This window comes from Hevea brasiliensis, unplaced genomic scaffold, assembly GCF_030052815.1.
Source record: "Hevea brasiliensis isolate MT/VB/25A 57/8 unplaced genomic scaffold, ASM3005281v1 Scaf1, whole genome shotgun sequence".
NCBI classification, from domain to species: Eukaryota; Viridiplantae; Streptophyta; class Magnoliopsida; order Malpighiales; family Euphorbiaceae; genus Hevea; species Hevea brasiliensis.
The window spans coordinates 11,351,799-11,372,206 of NW_026614585.1; the positions used below are offsets into that span (position 1 = coordinate 11,351,799).

At 30.5% G+C, this 20,408-nt stretch overlaps 1 protein-coding gene across 4 annotated transcripts; it reads left to right on the forward strand.

The window, feature by feature from the left end:
- The first annotated feature begins 14,559 nt into the window (after nucleotides 1-14,559).
- LOC110651749 (aspartokinase 2, chloroplastic) lies at nucleotides 14,560-20,163 on the forward strand. 4 transcript variants are annotated; one of them, XM_021807149.2, is made up of 14 exons: nucleotides 14,560-14,780; nucleotides 14,866-15,360; nucleotides 15,471-15,553; nucleotides 15,674-15,714; nucleotides 15,936-16,090; nucleotides 16,704-16,853; nucleotides 16,978-17,073; nucleotides 17,358-17,474; nucleotides 18,231-18,350; nucleotides 18,426-18,518; nucleotides 18,611-18,727; nucleotides 18,883-18,999; nucleotides 19,495-19,557; nucleotides 19,801-20,163. In XM_021807149.2, the coding sequence occupies exons 2-14, from the start codon at nucleotides 14,953-14,955 to the stop codon at nucleotides 19,897-19,899; spliced, it is 1,659 nt and encodes a 552-aa protein (XP_021662841.2). In that variant the 5' UTR covers nucleotides 14,560-14,780; nucleotides 14,866-14,952; the 3' UTR covers nucleotides 19,900-20,163. The 4 variants fall into 4 exon arrangements, with proteins under 4 accessions (XP_021662841.2, XP_021662838.2, XP_021662839.2 ...); XM_021807146.2 differs by having other exon boundaries at nucleotides 14,569-14,780; nucleotides 18,426-18,527; nucleotides 18,611-18,733; XM_021807147.2 differs by having other exon boundaries at nucleotides 14,570-14,780; nucleotides 18,426-18,527.
- Nucleotides 20,164-20,408: the final 245 nt, after the last annotated feature.

Here is a 20,408-nt window from a genome sequence, read left to right on the forward strand (position 1 = left end):
CATATACGTGAGACCTTTTATAAATCATGGAAAGTGAATTTCTTACTGATTAGAGTTAAACTCTTTTGCGCTGATGAATCTCTAATGCAATTGATCCTTCTTGTAAGACGGCCTCTAAAAATATGAATGGCATGGTTAGCAATACGTTCAAGAGATCGCATCCATTTTCAGATATTTTCTTGGAACGCATTAAATCACCTAAAATGATATGTAATATGAAGAGGACTCGTCAAGTTCACATGGCTTTTAAGTAATCCAAAAGCAGCTTTTTCTTCTTGTATATAGTGCGAGGAATACAAATTCTGGTTCTTCATTGTTAAAGGTGAGAATGGTCATAAGAGATGATCTTCTCTTTTCTTATCTTCTTTAGCAGCAATGCGGGGAAGTTCAGGATGTCTTACCAAAGCAAATCAAAGCACTACTTCTTGATTCAGCTGGCTTTCATGGAATGATGTAACTCACAGTTTGTATATATGCAAATCATACCTACAAACTTCCTGCCCTATTTCCATTGATAAAAGGACGAGAAGCAGCTTGGACAAGCGTCCTGCTGAGATGGACAAGCAGCTTCCAAGCTCCTTTTGAAGTACTTGTTTGTGTGAGTCCAAGCTGTCCACATTAACAGGACGCTACTTAGCTGCAAAATCTATGCCCGTTCTTTTTAAAGAGGTGTCTAACTAGAAGCTTTCTCTAATCTTCTACCATTAGAATCTTTGGAAAATCGAAGCTTCCTTTGATTTCTAAGAGCAAAACTCTTTCAAAACTGTTAAGAACTGACCAATAAATAAGCCTTCATTTCATTGGTCTACTGAATCCATGATAACAAAATGCAACCAGCATTTCTAAGACTCATCGTCTTTAAGTTAGTCTACATAATTATATCATTTTTGTTTACCCTTCGAATTTCAAATCGGGAAATTCTTATTTAGATTTAATTCATTATGAACTTTAAACACGCACACATGGGAGTATATGAGTTACTGTAACAATACTCATACCCAAGTAATTGCAGACTGAGAAGAGGAATGGGAGTATAGGAGTTACTGTACCAGCACTCATATCCAAGCAATTGCTGACTGAGAGGAGTCTTGGCATATGCCTATAAATCCACACATACACGCGTCCATAACGATGTGGAAGTCCGAAAGCTCTGTCCTGGGCACGCTTTACATGGGACATCAACCAGACCACACCGGCCCACCCACAAACGATAACAAGGATTTTGGAGTTTTTTTTATAGTAAGGTGAAACACACGCATACACGGGAGTGTAAAAGTTACTGTACCAACACTCACACCAAGGCAATTGTGTATTTGGTAATGTGTTTGTGTATTTGGTACATATAGTTTTTCCTCTTTGTATCATTGCAAGGAAAAGATTGTTTTGGAGAAAAAAATTTGCTAGATTTTACTATAGCTTATGTTTGTAAACAGAAAGAAAAAGTCAATTTTTTGCATACCAAATTAGTTTTTTTTCCCTGTCTAAGGAAAAATTTTTAAATTATAATAATGGAGAAATCCACCGTAATCAATGATGAATCAGAGTACATATAAAGGTGGGCCTCATGGATTGGGAGTTTGAAAATTTTCAATCTGAAACTTAGCAAATAAACAAAACAAGATTGCCAAAATGAAAGAAGATCTTGACATGGGTGTCTGAGGTTGCTAGTCAAATTTCAGGTTTGGTTTGGCTAAGAATACTGATGCTCACAAAAAAGCATACAAAATACTAAAAGGAGGTCAAAGGGTCTTTCCCTACTTGCAGCCACTCGTATTTGTTAGTTTTTAGAAAAACGTTAACCTGAAAGGGAGAAACTCGATAAAGGCCCAACAGAAGCCGCCAGGGTCGCAGATTCCAGTCATTTCTTGATTCCTATTTCTCTGGTCAAATTTTAAGAGGGTTTCATGTGACCCTTTTCGTTCAATTCTTGCAAAGCTTCGATTACTTTATTTTTGCATGAAGTCTTGGATTTTAGAACACATCAACCTGTTGAGTCCAAAGGTGACACTTTTCTTTCACCTTGTCTCTTTTTCTTTTGTTATGATGCTGATATTGATCTTTTCTTCTACTTCTTCCATTCTTGTTTCATAATATTAGCTAGGATAAGCGTGAGAAACACAAGAAATGACCCTTTTTGCAATTTTCAAATGTTTTGTGTATGCATTCTAATAAGGAATTATATGCGAGGCATTCATAAAATTTTGTAGGAGCAAAGGGAAAAAGGGGAATTACCTGTAGTTTCGAAGCAGAATAGTTCAAGAGATAAGGAGCTTCTTTTTAATCTGAAACTGGAATAAAGGACAACACACATTGAGAACCCTTATCTTATATCTCAAGTGCACCTCTTTTGTTCCTTGGAAGCAGTTAATCTAGCTGTTCTAACAGGTTTTCTTTTATAGGGAGTCCCTGCAATTCTATCATCTAGCTGACAGGCCAGAGCTCCACAAGAAGACTGCCGCTGTTTTTAGTCTTTCCAATGGCTCTAAGTGAATGACTTTGTCTGAAGTCCTGTCTTATTATTTTCCTCATCAGATTCTTGGCAGAATCAATCTTGTGCTACCATAGTAGCAGTGGCAAATGTCATTTCACAATTTTCCTTGCATTATCCAATCAAGCACACAAGATAATGGTATTGAAGGTTGGAAAGTGTCACAACCTCAATCAGATGCTCATGAACTGCTTGTCTGAAGAGAGAGTTCTCAAGCTTCATTCCAGCCTTAAACAATTTCCCTTCCACATGGACCTCACCTATCCAAGGACTAGAGGAAGCCATCATTGAAACAACCCAAAAGAGTGCAAACAAGTGAGGAAGTTCAAGAAGAAGAGGAGCTCGATGCAATGCCTGACCATGGCAATTGAAAGTGGCAGTCGGAGAACCCCATCGAGCTCTTCAATCATCTCATGGCAAATGAAGTTATGGTCATTCAGCAAAAGAAACACTAATTAGCCCCGAGGGAACTGCAAAAGAAACTCATCTGTTGCGGCAGATAGCAATGGATGGCTCCAAAATTCTAACACAATCATATTTGATTAGTTTGTGTATCAATTTTTCTTTGTCACTCAGCGTGACTATTGATTCGGTTTGGGTTGACTCTCGATTGAAAACGACGGTTTTAGTTCATTGGTTTAAGGGGATAGAAACTAGACCAAAAATTTCTTTTTGATCTAGACCAACCCAATTACTTCTGTTCTAATTCTAGTCCCGTTTTTGTCAACTAGATCAAGGTTCATTTTGGTCCAGCTTTGATTTTAGTAGCACCAACCACAGGCCAATTTCAATCCAATTTTGAGTCGAAATCAGTGATTCTAGTAGTAAAACCCAATGCCCTAAACCTGATCATATGATTTTGGTTTCAATTTAAATTCTAATTTTATTCTAGTTTGATTCAATTTAAGTCAACCTAATTATTGGAAATTTTATTTCATTTTTTTCCTTTTCCAAACAAATATCCCTTATTTGAACCGGATTGGATAGGAATCTCTCGATACGTTTTGACTCAAAAGGGAGAGAGAAAGTTTAGGTTTCATTTGGACCGATGAACTACAATCCATTGTTGTTGCCACCGTAGCCTAATCCTGGCCTCGGTCAATTTTGACCTATGAGTTCAATTAAATAAAGTATAGTTTCTGATCCCCATTCTAGTTTTGATTTCCCTGTCAAATTATGATTCGACCCAAATTTGAAGTAATCCAATCCTTTTTTTTTTTTCAAATTTTTCTTAAAAAAATGTCTGAGCTGGATTAGACCGTCGATTAAACCTGTCACACTTTACCCCTCTGTAAGGCATAACATGATCCCGTAAAATACCTAATGAACTACCAAACTTCACCTACCGATAACTCATTAAGTACCCCACAAGGGATTTTAAAATAATTTTCTTACTTTAAACAAGTGGTGGGCATTTACCAATAAGTATTTAAAACATATGATTAAAAGTAAATCTAATTAATATTTTTGGTCCATTTTATTTTTCCGCAAGTTTTATAAAAATTTTGACAGAGTTCCCTCTGTATTTTGAGAAAACAGTTCTTCAAATACCTGTAAAAAGCACTTCTAAAAATTTTCTCAACAACTGCTTCAATTTCAGACGCAATCTCAATCAAGTTCTCAACACATTTATCAACTTTCAATTTCAAATCCACTATCCAATGATCATCAAAATACTAATAATCCCTTTCATTCAAATTAAATAAAATAGTTCCATTCATATTTCGTTAGAAACAAAACAATTTAAATAGATCATTACAAAATTTACATTAAGAGAATTTCAAACTACAATATATATTACAACTTTATACAAATTTTATACAAACTGCTCAAGACCCATTTTTACATGTCCATACATTTATGTGCAATATATACATCAAAAGAAATATTTACAATTAGGGTATAAATTATACCCGAAGACTTTAGGCTGAATGATCCTCAATCTTTAGCGCTCCTCTAGTCTCTAATAAAAGCTATCGTTGAGTACTAGGACTTAGTGGTGCACAACATACTAAAATAATCTTTATGCAAACATAAAATCACATTTATTCAAAAATTTGACTAAACATGAGCATTAAACACAAAACATGAATTATGAGATTTTAATGCAAACCACGCTCATTTTGAAGTATCAAAACACATTTCATAAAACCCACAGTTAGATCATGCCATTCGAAACAAATAGAATCTCAATAACTAGAGGCTAAAGAGAAATCACTTCATAATGCTAGCTAGCTCAAATATATGGATATTCATTCACATCCTCTTCTACTGGCACACCTCAACACTTCTCCAGAGAAGGAATCAAAATTCGAAACTAATTACCCCCACTAGTCGTGCTAGTGAGGTGTTCAAATATATGGTCATGACACTGTGGTTTCAAAACTTATCTTAACAATTTGCTAAACATTGCTATTTCAAATATACACAATAACTTTCACAGTTTAAATCAAAACATCATAAATAATGTTACAAATAAACTTTCAACAATTCCAAATCACAAGTAAAATACATATTTCGTTCACTTTATCAATGAATTTTAAAGCATGGAGATGTTGTGCACAAACCTCAAGCGAGTCGTCCCTTAGCCTCGACTCGGTTCCTCGGGTTCCTTCCCGATATTCTTTTCAACTGAAACACACAATTTTACAATGTTTCAGTACTAGAACTTAACATAAACCCAAAATAAATTTAGCTTCACATTTACCTAGCTCTAACATGTTAAATTTGACGTTCTCGAAATTTTGTATTTTGGGTTACTATTCACTATACTATTCAAGTCAAGTTGTTGACTTTTTAAGGCTTAATAGGTATGGGAACTCCAACTTCACCCACATACCACATTTTGATCATTAAATTTGTTAGTTTTGGTCATTTTCTCAAAGCTTAGGTCTTTTAGGCAAAATTGCCAATTTTCAGTTTTGGGGTCCTAAGTTGCACTGTTCCATTGGCCCTTTTACTGTTGGAATTTGGCAAAACTTCCTTCATAGAAAATGTTCCTTATTGTCTTAAGTGTATTCTCATTTTTGGATCACCCCAATTGGAGTTTTGTAGCTCAAGTTATAGCCAAAATACAATTCAATTTAAGTTTTTTGATCCAACTTCATTCAATAATTTCATCAAGTTAAGTCCATAATTTGGTCTAATTTCCTTCATACGAAATGTTCTACTATGTCTTAGGTTTCCATCGGTTCAAGAATCGCCTAAATCGGAGTTTTCTAGAGAGAGTTATATCCATTGGAACTTTACTGTTCAAATGGAAATCTGCAGTTTTGCAGGTTCAGTAACTCAAATTTGCTCAATCATTTGATTAGGTTAATGGCATAATTTGGATTGGTGTTCTTCATGAAAGTTTTAGATCTATATCTTATCTAATTACTGGTAAAATTTCAGATCATTTTGACCTTCCTAGCTCGAGTTATGACTAAATGAACAATTACTGTTCATTTGGTCAGTTTATGCAGTGGCAGCCTGCTCTTATTTCACTTTGGTCATTTGGTTTACTAAGTTTTGGTCAGTTTTTGGCCATGGTTCCTCAATGAAAATTGTGCTATTTTATGTATATTTTCATCCTCAATTGGTGGCATATCAATTGGACTTGTAAAATTTCCGTTTTGGTCCTTCAAAGTTGGCTTGGTCATTGACCATTTGAAATTTAACTTTCATTCTCACAATTTCCACACATTTCTTTTGGTCACAATTGACCATTTTTCACTTCACAATAGGTCAAACATGCCATTTACTCATTTCTTGCATTTTTGGTTCACAAACCCTAAGTGCAAAACTCTAAGTTCCATGTTTAGTTCATTTGTTGCATTATAAATGCATATTTAGTTCTTATTCACTTATTCTCACTTAACTACTTTCTAATTTGCATCAAATCACCCATTTCAAACATAAACCCTAGCTGGTTGAACTCATATATAGTCCCTCAATAATTGTTTTCTTTCCATTTAAAGTTAATTTCTAACTTACATCAATTACTTAAACAAGAATTCAATAGATAATTTGAAGAATTTGTCACTAACCTCTTGTAGCTTTTCAAATCTTCACTTTTCTACTTCCCTTTTTAATTTCTTCCTTCACCACTCTTCTTACCAAGGTCAAATTTCAAGTTTTAATTAAGAGAACTAAGGGTTTTAGGGCTAGTTTAGGGGGGTTGCTCAAGCTCAAGATTGAGCTTTAATGGAGTATGAGAGGGAAAGAGGAAAGAGATGAAAGAAATAAGAGAAGTGTGTGTGTGTGTGACGGCAAGAAGGAAGACCACTTTTTAAATTTCCCTTTTTTTTTTTTTAATAATTATATCCTTTTTTTCTAATTTTAATAATTTGACTTTATTGCATCATCTATGACATCATAATTCCTATATATATATTTTCTTTTCTTTTCCTTTTTATGCATATTTATCTTATGAAAGACCAAAATATATAATTAATTGAATTTATTAATTATACTATTTATGGCATCATGCATGATGTCATGCATGATGCCATCTTCCTACACTTTTTCATTTTCTTTTTTTTTATTTATTTTTTTATTAGTTCTTTAATTTAATTCCCGACTCTGAAATTTTCTTTTTTCTGATTTTATTTGTGATTAGGTCGAGTCGTCAATTTACCAAATTATCCTTTTCAATTGCAAATAATTCCATATTTCTTCCGCTCCTGACCTAATTATTTGTCTTTTCGTGATTTTCTCTTTTCCACTTGTGTCCATAAGGGTCCTAAGGACCTCAATTTGAGTTTAAAACGACTTCATTCGAAGGTCACCCATTGACTCTCTAACTTCTTCTATTCTGTTTTTCTTATTTATACTCAACTAATTGAATATTACTAATTATTTGTGTTTATGGTTTATCTAGTTGTCTTAAGTGTGGTTCTAATCCTCTTAATTGTCCGGACTAACACCGGTCACCGGAACAGTGAAATCTACCAGGCTATGCAAACGGGGGTGTTACAAAACCGTTGGTTCCAATATGATTCGGTTCAAGGGTAAGGGGCCGATCCTCCACCACAACGATTCCAGTTATGATTCAAGCTAATAAAATATTAACTAATTGCAGTCTTGGATTTAACTAGATTGATTCTGCTCTCATTTTAAGCCCGACTAAATTATAGTCAGGTCTATGGTAGTCATGGCCACAATTTGACTTTAGCCCAAATCTGATTTTAGCCAACATTGGATTGGCCTAACCTAGAATCAAAATTTGTTTGAACAAGCTTGATAGAAATTGACTTTAAACACTACCTGAATTGGCTAGTTCTGTTTGGTTTTGACTGAAAAAATGAATCGAGGGCCATGACTAGTTTATAGCTCCACTTGATCTCCTATCACCACTACAGTTGCTACTCCTTTATTTATTTAATGTTAGAGATACTACTCCCTTATTATTACTATCATAAATTATATAAATATCACATTTCTTATATTTTTATTTTGTAATCAAATATAAAATAAAATGATAATTACATTACAATATTCATTATATATATTACATTATATGATTGATTACATTATATTGTATTAAGTTTAATAAAAAAAGAAAATTATAAAAAATTATTATGTGATTTCTCTCATTTTCACTTTAGGGTTTATGGTTCACTTTTGTGATAATATGATGAGGTTTTGTGCCGATGACTTTCCGTCTTCTCTCCATTAAAAAATCCTGACATAAAAGATAAATTTGTTACATATAATTAAAAAAAATGAAAATTATAAAAAAGTACCATATAGTTTTGCTCATTTTCATTTCAAAATTCTTGATTCATTTTGTGACAAAATGATACCATAAGATTTTGTATTATTAGTAAACTATATGAATTATTTAACTTTTTGAAATAGTTGGAATCTAATAATTTTCACTTTTGGAATATCATGGAAAAATTTATGCATGTTATTTTTGAAAAGCTCAATTTGTCAATTTTAGTATTTTATGATGGCCAAGTCTCTAGGCCAAAAGAATTTGATACAATGTCTAGAAGTTCTAGGATGTTTAGAGGGCAACTTCAACCACAAACTCCTCAAGGTAATGCAGATAGAAGTCATACCCAAAGTGAAGAAAGGTATCGGATACTTCATAGAAGAGAGGAATAAGTGGCTAGCTAGCCAAGAGCATCGATTCAATCTAACCGCTCCAATGACATAATTATTGCTTCTACCAAAATTCTCAGTAATACTAATCAAGTAATTCACCAAGAATTTATATTACATGAATCATCCTTAATAGTGATTCTAAAAGTGAATGTGCAAACTCCAGATTCAGAAATCTGTTGATAATCGTTCCGAAAGTTAGGGTTTTCATACAAAACTCCATATCAGCATAACTCATCTTTTAGAATTACTATGCCCAAAATGAATAAAATATCTTTCTTGTATGAAAATCTTCGCGGTGCCAGAATTTTTTTTTTTAGTTTTTATTATTAAAAATACTATTATAATACCATATCAACGAAAATTGATAGCATCAAACAAAATGTTATGTTTGCTAATAGAGTATTACTATTGAATACCATTTTGTTACGAAGTAAACCTTAAATCTTGAAGTAAAAATGAGTGAAACTATTATATAAGATATTTTTTTTATAATTTTCACTTTTATTTTTTTATTTGACGTCAATACCTTTCTATTCCATGTTAGTACCTTTTGACTAAAAGAAGATAGATATTAGTTTGTTAACAATGCTAAATCTTAGAGTATCACTTTGTCACAAAGTAAACCACAAACTTGAAATAAAAAATGAGTAAAACTATATGATAATTTTTTTTTTGTTAATTTTCCTTAATAAAATAACTCTTAAAAGTTGACATAAATTATGCAAAAAAAAAACCTTTATTCACATAGGATTTTTCTTTTATCATAGATTCAATATATAAAATATATAGTAAAACTTATTAAATATATGAGTTTATTCATAATAAATCGAATTTATACGAAAATTTCTTTTTATATGTAATGTATATGTATCACCCTCACAAAAGGAATTACTCCATCAGTGTTAATGATGGTATATACACACCTAATATAGACAAGTATTTGCCATGTCTGATTTATTTTTTCTTTAAATTTCAGCTCTTAATAACCAAGGATACAATGAGCTAAGCACAGTCGTATTAGCTGCTTTCTTTTTCCCCCTGAAAGTTTTAGCTAGTTTTGGACCGTGTTTGGTCGGTCAATTGTTTTAGCTTTAAATATTAGATTGTTTTGGACCTCGTTTGTTTTGGACAAGATTTGTCCTATGCTGTGGGCCGCTGCCTTTTATGAGGTTCAATGGCCATTGACCTGTCTTTGTCTATTAAAATATTAATTAATTGCCAACCTCGTTTATGTTATGATTAAAAAAAAAATTATATTATTATTATTTTGCTGAAAATTTTAATTAATTAATAATAAAATTAAAAATTTAATAGATAAAAATGTTAATTTCTCTCATTCTATAAAGATCATTTTTTTTAATTCTTCTCAAATTAGTATCCACTTCTTTTTTCAAAAAATAATTAATTTATTAATTTTCTAATATGATTGCAATTAATGTATATTTGTATTAATAAACATGGCATTAATTAATTATATATAAAGCAATTAATATAAATCATCTAGTATTTGGAGAATATATATTAGAAAAAAAATAAATTTTATTACTTTCATATATTAAAATCTCGTTTGTTATTAAAGTTGAGAGGCTTGTGTTTTTTGGAAAAACATAGTTTAGATATTATTAAAAAATAATTTATTTTAGAGCTCAATTTTAGGAAATTTATAAAAAAAAAAAAAAAAAAACAACATTCTGCACTGATGATTAAAAAAAAAAAATTTATAGGAACATTGTCATAGTTATTGTTAAAGTAAAAAAAATAAAAAAATAAAAAGGGTGTTTGAGAGGAGTGAGATAGGAGCATTCACTGTTCGGTAGCAGTGAGCAAACAGTCGGTTCGGTTTCGAACCGAACCGAACTGATAAAACAGAAAATAAAAAATAAAAAATTTTAAAAATCGAACTAAATCAATTAATAAGAGAAAATCAAATCGAACCAAACCGATAAATATCAGTTCGATTTTAAATCAATCAAATTGAAATTTATAAATTGAGCATTTGATTTCCAACTAGGTTCGGTTTGATTTTAAACCGATTGAACCTAAATCTTAAAGTTCGATTTGAGTTTCTTTGATTTTCTTGATATATATATTAATAATTTCGGTTCGGTTCGGTTTTTTCTTTGATTTTTAATTTGTATACAAATTTGTAAAAAAATAATCTAAAAAATATTTTAAAAAATAAAAAAGGAAAAAAACATTGTAAGAAATGCAAAAACGGGTATTACTATATTTATATTATAAAAATAAGGAAAATTTGCTAAAAAAAATCCGATACTTATAATTATACCATATATTAAAAAAATTATTAATTAACTATTATACATTTTAACTCTTATCAATCTTATTGTAACGTGACATAACAGCTCACGTGATATTTAACATGACATCTTTATTAATGAAATAACGATTTTATTAATGATAAAGTATAATTGATAATAGTTAAAAAATTTAAGCTTTAATTAATAATTTTTATAATATGAGTAGAATTATTAAAATTTGAAAAATATAAAATTTATTTACAAATAGAAAAAGGAAAGTTAAAAAAAAAAAATACTGTGAGCATTATTCACAGATCGAGCACAAAGGATTCTAAAAAAGTTTAAAAAAATAGAAAAAAAAAAAACTTAAAACTACTTCTGCTTTAATTACTTCAACCTTCAAACTTGTAATAAGATTAAGATCTTAAAGGAGCACATTGCAATTAGGAATAAGGAATGAAAGTGAAGACCATATTTGCAGCTAGGGCGGAGCAGAATTCGATTCAAATTGAAAAATTAAATTGAATTGAATTAATTCAATTCAATCGGTTTGATTTTAAAATTTAAATGGTTTGATTCGGTTTTAATTTATAAAAATTTCAGTTATTTCGGTTCGGTTCGGTTCAATTTTGAAGAGAAAAAAATCAGTTAAATCGAACCGAATCAAATAATGATTTATATAGTCAAATCAAACTGAATCGATTTTTGAATTAATTTATTTTTATGAAAAATTTATAAACTATATTTAATTATATATATATTAATTGTTTAATTTCATTGATTAATGGTTATTAGATTCAAACCAAAGTTAAAGTTAGATCAAATAACTTAAAAATCAAATCTAAATTAAAAAATCAATCAAAAATCAAACTAATCGGTTTAAACCGAACCGAATCGAAATAAAAATATTTGATTCGATTCGATTTTTCATCAATTTCGATTCGATTTCTAAAATTGACGATTCGACTTTTATAATTTAATTCAATTCAATTTGATTCAATTCGATTTGAACCGCTCACCCTTATTTCCAGCAGGTAACGAGGGGCGGAATTTGTCCTATGCTGTGGGCCGCTGCATGCCTTTATGAGCTTTAATGGTCAAGGCTCCTGTCCTTGTCTATTAAATATTAATTGCCAGCGACCTTTATGTTAGGGTTAATAAGTTTTGATTGGAGGTTTGATGTGCCATTGATTTTGTGTATTAATAGTAATTTAAGGAAAATGTTTTAATTTTTAAAAATCTTATAATTTAGGTTGAATCTCAATTTTTTTTATAATTATAATTTATTTAATAATATTAATTATTTTAATAATTATTAACTTTTTTAATAATTATTATAATAATTTAAAATAAAAATATTTAATAAAAATAATTATTGAATTACCTTATTAAATATAAAAATAATAATATAAATTTTTTTACTAAAATTAAAATATTATTTTAATTTTTAAAAATTTAAAAATATAATATTTAATAAATAACTTCTTTAATTTTTAAATATTAATATATTATATTATCAAATCATATAAATATGAGAAATAATTTTTAAATCATAGTTAAAATATTAAATATTATCTTAAAATAATTGTTAAATAGGGTCTAAGAGTCCGTTTGATATTGCATTTAAAGGTATAAAATTATTTTTTTAAATAAAAATATCATTTTATGTACTATTAAAAAAATAATTTAAAAATAATTATTTTACTATTTTAATATTTTTATCATTAAAATTTATTAAATTTAATTTTAAATTATTTTTTAATATTTTTTAATTAATATATCTTAAAAAATTATTTATTTAATAAAAATTTTAATAATAATATTAAACAAGTCTTAAGATCCAAACGCTATTAGCATAGAACCTTAATCTTTTTAATTATTTTGTAAAATAAAATAAAATAGTAGTAAATAATTTCGTAGAAAATATTCAACAAATAATGATATTTAAAGGCAAAAATCTTCTACGAGGTTGAGCTTTTATGGTGGTCCTACTCCTACACTCCACTCAAGAATCCGTATTAAACCGACCTAATCACAAACCAAGACACGGAGACAGAGTGCGGTACACGTGTGATAGAATACGACCTCGTGATCAATGGGCCACAACAATCCCCATGAAAATTCCTAGCAGGCGCTTGATTAAATTAGAAAATAAATTAAATTGATTAAAATTTTTAATATAATAAATTAAATTAAATTGATTTGATTTAAAAATTATCTTAAAATTTTTTAATTTATTTTAAACTCATTTTAAATTTAATTTTAATTATATTTTTTTCTTATCTCTAATTTAATATCTAATAATAATTAATATAAATAAATTATTCCGTTAGATTCAATTCAATTATTTTTTTAAATTAAATTAAATTAAATAAATAATTTTTTTTAAAATAAAAATTAAACCAAAAAATATAAAAAATAAATTAAAATTAAAATTAAATAAATTCAATTGATTTACTCTAATATAAACCATGATAAAAACTCTCATTATTTATTGTTGTGGCAAATTATACGAAAAAAGAATAATATATAAAATAATTATGGCAAAAAAAAATTATAGCTTGAATTTATGGGATGATACAATTTTATTAGTGAGAGTTAAATAAGCAGTAAAAAATAATTTGCCCACCGTTTCGTGATTCTCCACATAGAAATTGCAACCCAGTGGTGGGCCACTCCATCATTCTCATGCTTGAATCTTGACCGTCAACGTAAACGTTGGGGGAAATAATTTCCCTTCCCTAAATATAATTTAAAAGTAAATAAATAACTGTAGACATTATATCAAAGCGTTTGGTTTAATTCTTTTCATTTTAAAATTATTTTGAAATGAATTTTAACTAAAATTTAATTAAAATAAATTTTATTATTTGATATAATAATTTAAAATATAAAATTATAAAATTTATTTGTTCTATTTTTTAAATTATTTTCAACAATAAAATTAAAAAATTTAAAAATCTTACATATAATTAATTTTAAATAATTAATAAATATGTAAACTAAATGATAATATATTATATAATAGCATAAAACACACAATAATCTTAAATATAAAAAGATTAAAATAAATATAAAATATCTTATATAATTACTTTGTTATGAAAAATAAAATAATATTACATAAATTTACTATTTATCTTATTAAATTTTTATAAAATAATTATTTTTTTTAAATTAATTAAATACAAAAATTTATTAACTTAATAAAAAAGATAAAATTTTCTCAAATAAAAAAGCACATATTATTTTTTAAAAAAATATAAGAGATAAATTATATATGATAAATTTTATTAAAAAATAATAGGAACACATTTTGTCTTATTAAATATTATTTATTAGATTTTAAAAAAATATTATATACACTTTTTTATCCAAAGAAGCTTTTTTTTAAGTTAATAAAATTTTTATAATTAATTATAAAAAAATCATTTTAAAAAATTTCATAAGTTTTAAATTTATATAAAATTCTCTTATTTTTTTTAAATAAAATAATTGTACTTTATATAAAACATAGTAATCATAAAAGGCATTATTTATTTAAATATATTAATAATAAATAAATAAAGATTAATTTGTAATTTTCATCGATAAAGTTTAATGAAATTTTTTTATAAGGATATTTTAAATAAGGGAAAATTTTAATTAAAAAATATTATTAAGTAAATCTTAAAAATTAAGTTTAGCTATAAATTTAATTGAATTCTTGTGTTTTGGAATTCAACCAAATAAGCTCAACGTTTTGGCGTTCAAAAGAGAATCGCCGCCGCGTTGATTTCATTTTTGGACACTAACAGCATTTTCTCCTTCCCTTCCCTTCATCCACAGCCTCAAACCTTCATTCCGTATCTCTCAAGGAATTGCGAGATCTCCTAAACCATAAACCCTAAGAACCACCCGACTGTTGCATTTCTTCTTCTCTTGGGAGCTCGGTCTCAAAGGTATCTATCTCTTCTCTTTCTCTTTTATATATCTGATATGCAAGGTTGTTTGAAATGATTCGATTACGTTTTGTAAATTTTGCAGATCGAGTTCCTGAAGGTGAAGTTTATTCCTTCATTCATCGAAATATCTTGTTAATTTGTATTAGGAAGAGTAATTAGCTTATCTATAATGGCAACCGCGTTGCATTTTTGTGGTGGTAAAGTTGCCTGCCCCGTTTTCCCAACGAGTCTGATGCATTGTAAAGCTTCGTTGCCACAGCGCATTGATTTTGCTAACTCTGTTGCGCCGAGTTCTGGATTGTGTGTAAGTGTAAAATTTTCTTGTGCGAGTAGAGTTTTGAGAGTCAGTTGTGAGGGACGAAGGTCTGATGTCCTTGAAAGGAACAAAATTGAGTATCTTAGTGATGATGAAGCTGAATCTGAGAAACAATTAACGTGTGTAATGAAGTTTGGTGGCTCGTCATTGGCCTCTGCTGAGAGGATGAGAGAAGTTGCCGACCTTATACTTAGCTTCCCAGATGAGAGGCCTGTCATTGTTCTATCTGCCATGGGAAAAACGACTAACAAACTTTTGTTGGTATACTTTTTTTTCCCCTCTCATTTTGCTTGATCATTTGTACTGGGTTTATGTGGTTGATTTCTCGTTTAGAAAAACTTTGTTGTCAATTTGTTACTTTTGTTTGTTAGGCTGGAGAAAAGGCTGTTTGTTGTGGAGTAACTAATGTAGATGCTATTGATGAGCTGAGCTTCATAAAGGAATTGCATCTCAGGTGTTAACAACAAAATATTCGCCACCCGTGGCCCCCCCTCCCCCTCCTCTCTCCTTTTGTCTCCAAACTGCAAAATTGTAATTCTGTCTTTTCTGACTTTCCATTTTGTTATCATGTCAGAACTGTAGACGAGCTGGGAGTAGACCAATCAATTATAGCTAGTGAGTTTCTATTTTAGTCGAGCAGTTTTATGCAAGTTTTCTTGTTTTTTATTGTAACTATCATAACAACAGTACCCAACTGCCGTAGAGTAAAACGAAATATTTATCATATTAGATTTGCTTTATATATATATATATATATATATATATATATATATATATATATATATATATGGGACCAAGCGGAAACCTGCTTAGACTCTCTTTATTCACTTTTGCAGCTCACCTTGAAGAATTGGAGCAACTTTTGAAGGGAATTGCTATGATGAAAGAGTTGACTCCGCGGACAAGAGATTACCTAGTTTCATTTGGGGAATGCATGTCCACAAGGATCTTTGCAGCATATTTGAATAAAATTGGTGCAAAAGCCTTCCAAGTAAGTGATTTACATTCTACTCTGTTTCTTTTCCCTTTTCTTTTATCATCTCTATACGAATAAAATTGGTGTCACTGCATATAAAAATTCCTTGTACAACTCTTGCTCTGCAAGGATAATTTTTCTTTCTCAGACAATCTTTTTGTAGTCTGGATTGTTATATAGAAAAGGAATAATATAAACTTCATAGATTACATTGAAAAGCGAATGCAATTGTCTTTTAAAGCTGCTTGACAAGTTTGATGAATTTATTATTACTCTGATGGGAAACATTTAGATCATTAAATTATGATAATAGAGTTGGGATGATGACAATATTAGAAAGTGTGAATTTCTTCTTGTGGCATATGCTATTATTGTTTCATATTACAAGCAGCCATACTTTTCAGTTTCAGCACATGTTTAGAGATGAGTTCTATAAAAATACGTCTTGTTAGTGAAAATGAAGATTATCTTGGATGAAAGTTGAATTACAAGTAATATGAGCAGAATATTAAGATAAAATAAAAAGTATTTCTTTTATGGCCCCATTTTGTTGTCTAATTTCTGACCTAAGGACAAACGCCTTCCTGATGACTGCCAATGATAACATGCAATTTTCTGTTTTTGGCAGTATGATGCCTTCGATATTGGTTTTATCACCACAGATGACTTCACAAATGCAGACATTCTGGAAGCAACTTATCCAGCAGTTGCAAAGAGGTTACACGGGGATTGGATAAATAATTCTGCAATTCCAATTGTTACTGGCTTCCTTGGAAAGGTCTTTGTACAGGCTAAGTGCTTATAGCATATTGTTTGTGAAATTAATTAACTCTTCTAAATGTAAAGCTTTGGGAAAGCTTCAGTTGATGCTAGATTTTTTTTTTCCTAATTTCAAATTTTAGGGCTGGAGATCCTGTGCCATTACTACATTGGGTAGGGGTGGTAGTGATTTGACCGCCACAACCATTGGAAAAGCATTGGGTTTGCGAGAGATTCAGGTAAGTGCAGACATGGATGGAAAGAATGTGTGTATTCTTTTTTCTTTTCAACCACTCCATGTTTTCGCTGCTTCTCTTGGAGAGGGGGTTGGATGATATTAGACACCTTTTTTTTAATTATTTCATGAGCATATGAATGTAAAATCAACTACTGGAACAAGATCAATATGTAGCGGTGATGAACTCATTTCTGTAGACAAATGTTCACAGTATTCTAGAATATTTTTCTCTACCAGCTTTTATTTTCTGTTAGAGAAGGAATTTAAGTTTCTACTTTGCTGCAGGTGTGGAAAGATGTTGATGGTGTTTTGACATGTGATCCTAATATATATCCGCATGCGGAACCCGTACCGTACTTGACATTTGATGAGGCAGCTGAACTTGCATACTTTGGTGCACAGGTATCATTATTCTTTAGCTTTTGAGCTGGTTGAGTATGCAACTCTCCCTTATATTGAGTTTGGTTGCATGGTTGATTTATTACGTTTTGCCTTCTGCAAAGGGTACGAAAATCATGAACCATCCAGCAATTCTTATCCTATTTTTTCTTTCTCCCTGCCCCTCCGCCCCTTTTCTGCAAGAATCAAGTTGGATGGATGACAATATGGAAAGTCCAGCACATCACCTTAATATAGGGAAAATTTAAGGATGACTTTGTTTTATACAAAGTAAATTTATAAACCATTAACCTTATGGATTATCAAGAAAGTACAAGAGAAACAAAGTTACCGCAGAGGGCATCATTAATATGCCTCTAAGACTCTTGTCCATTACAGGCTGCATGTTGACTTGCAATGTTTGGCCTGCTATAAATTACAGGATGCATATTTTTCCTCACTTTAATCATTTTTTTTCATTGTTCATGCAAAAACTGGTAATTAGGAAGTCCCTTGTGATTTTATCTGTGTCCTTGAGGAACTTCAAATAATTTTTATTTCATTTTGTCAACAAGATTGTTAACCAGACAAATATTATAAAAATATTGAGCCATGCTGTCTGTTTATTTTATTGATGCCATCAGTCGGAGTGAGTTGAACCATGCTTGTCGTTGTATTATCTAGTCTATTGATGCTGACTGTGAATTTTGATTTTGGAATATATGGAAAGATGGTGCAAGCATGACCTGTCTAATTTTTTTTTTCTTTGCTGTTCATCAGGTTCTGCATCCACAATCCATGAGACCTGCTAGAGAGGGTGATATTCCTGTTAGGGTTAAGAATTCTTATAACCCATGTGCTCCTGGAACTCTCATCACCAGGACACGAGATATGAGTAAGGTTTGTATCAGAATTAGCAAAATGATTTTCGTGACAAATTCAGATGCCTTCAATTTTTTTTTGTCCCAATTTCAGGCAGTGTTAACCAGCATTGTTTTGAAACGGAATGTGACCATGTTGGATATTGTTAGCACACGAATGCTTGGTCAATATGGCTTTCTTGCAAAGGTAAGAAGGGTAAAATTGGATTTTGATTATTTTGTCCTTGGAGGTCTCATCTGTTGGTTTAGATCTCATCCTAAGATATTATGTCCATGTAGGTATTTTCAACCTTTGAAGATTTGGGCATATCGGTGGATGTTGTAGCTACTAGTGAAGTCAGTATTTCGCTGACACTGGATCCATCAAAGCTTTGGAGCAGGGAACTCATTCAGCAGGCAAGCGTATGATTTTTTTTTATTTTTCGTATTTTTTTGTTATTCCTAATGTTCTTTGCATCCCCTAGGCTATTATTGTCTTTTGCAGCAGGATTTTGTATTTTCATTCATCATGGACATTCAGTCTCATATATTATTGCACCTTCCTTGATCAGGAACTTGACCATGTTGTAGAAGAGCTTGAGAAAATTGCTGTAGTCAATCTCCTTCAGCATAGATCAATTATATCTCTCATTGGGAATGTTCAGAGGTCATCATTGATATTAGAGAAGGTGCTCTATTACCATTCCACTCTACCTATAATTGTCAACTGGACCGTTTTGATTCTTCTTAAAGTGATTAAATGCATTAATTTTGTTATGAATGAAATCCATCTCTTTTAGATGCCTTCAAGTTTTTTTAACCCCTACCCACGAAACCTGATGTTTTAATTGAAGGGATGGCTGCAAAACGAAATACTGATGACAACTATATCAGCTAACCTTTTTCCTAAGAATTTGGTTTCTTGGTTTCTCTTATTTAATATGTTTGACCCTTCCTAAACCCTTGTGCACAAGGACACACCTTTTATTGGTATCTGACATGCCTTGCGATGAAGTGATTAAAAGGGAGAGAGGATTAAATTAAACGTATAGTTGTATGAATTAGCCATTTTCCTACTTTCATTTCTCTTCTCTATTGCATTTCTTCCTATCATTCTTGTGATATGCTATTCTATATTTCATTTCGCTTGCTAATTTTTTTTTCCTGGATTATTGCTATGGCAGGTATTTAATGTTCTTCGAACCAATGGTGTCAATGTTCAGATGATATCGCAAGGTGCATCTAAGGTAATTGCACATTTGACATTTCAGCTTCAGAACCCAAGCATTTTAAGCACCAGTTTCGGACACTGAATTTGTTCAGGTGTCCAGGAAGGCAGGAACCACCTCCTGTGTGGGTGCATCTGGTGCTTATAAAAGTCTTGGTGTTCAAGGCTTGGCTTTTTTTTTTTTTTTTTTTTTTTTTCTCGTGTCCTTTCTTTCGAAACATTGTTATAACAAAGAACTCAATGTTTTGGTTGTGTCAACTAGGTCAATATATCATTAATAGTGAATGACAACGAAGCAGAACAGTGTGTGAGGTCTCTCCACAAAACATTCTTTGAAAGCAACATTTCTGAAATAGATTAAGAATGTCATCTTTATCCGATGATACACTTATTGTTATCTCATTGATCCCATTAGCATGGAGCCCTCAAAGATTACCAATATTTTGCAATACAATTATATTTTTTTTGAAGGCTTAGAGAAATCTATCTTGCCAAATCAGGATGTACCTATGTAGCTTCATTGTATTTTTGAGTAATTGAAATTTCCAACTGTAATGTCCTAGCCCAGGAATGGATGATAAAATGTTAGTCTCATACTACCAAGTTGTACTTGGTATTTTTTACAGTGCTGCTGCAAATCTTCATGTTGTCTGTTTATTTCGCTATGAGTTGCAATATATTAGCACATCAACACACTGAGCATCCTGAAGGAAAATTTCAGTCAATGGTTACTTGAATTTTATCATGGTAGAATCAAGCCTAAAAAAAAAAGAAGGGGGGAGAGGGGAGGAGAAATCTTGATCCCGTTGCGATTAGTTACTAAGCATAGTTATTTGATTAAATAGTACAATTTTTATTTTTATTTTTATT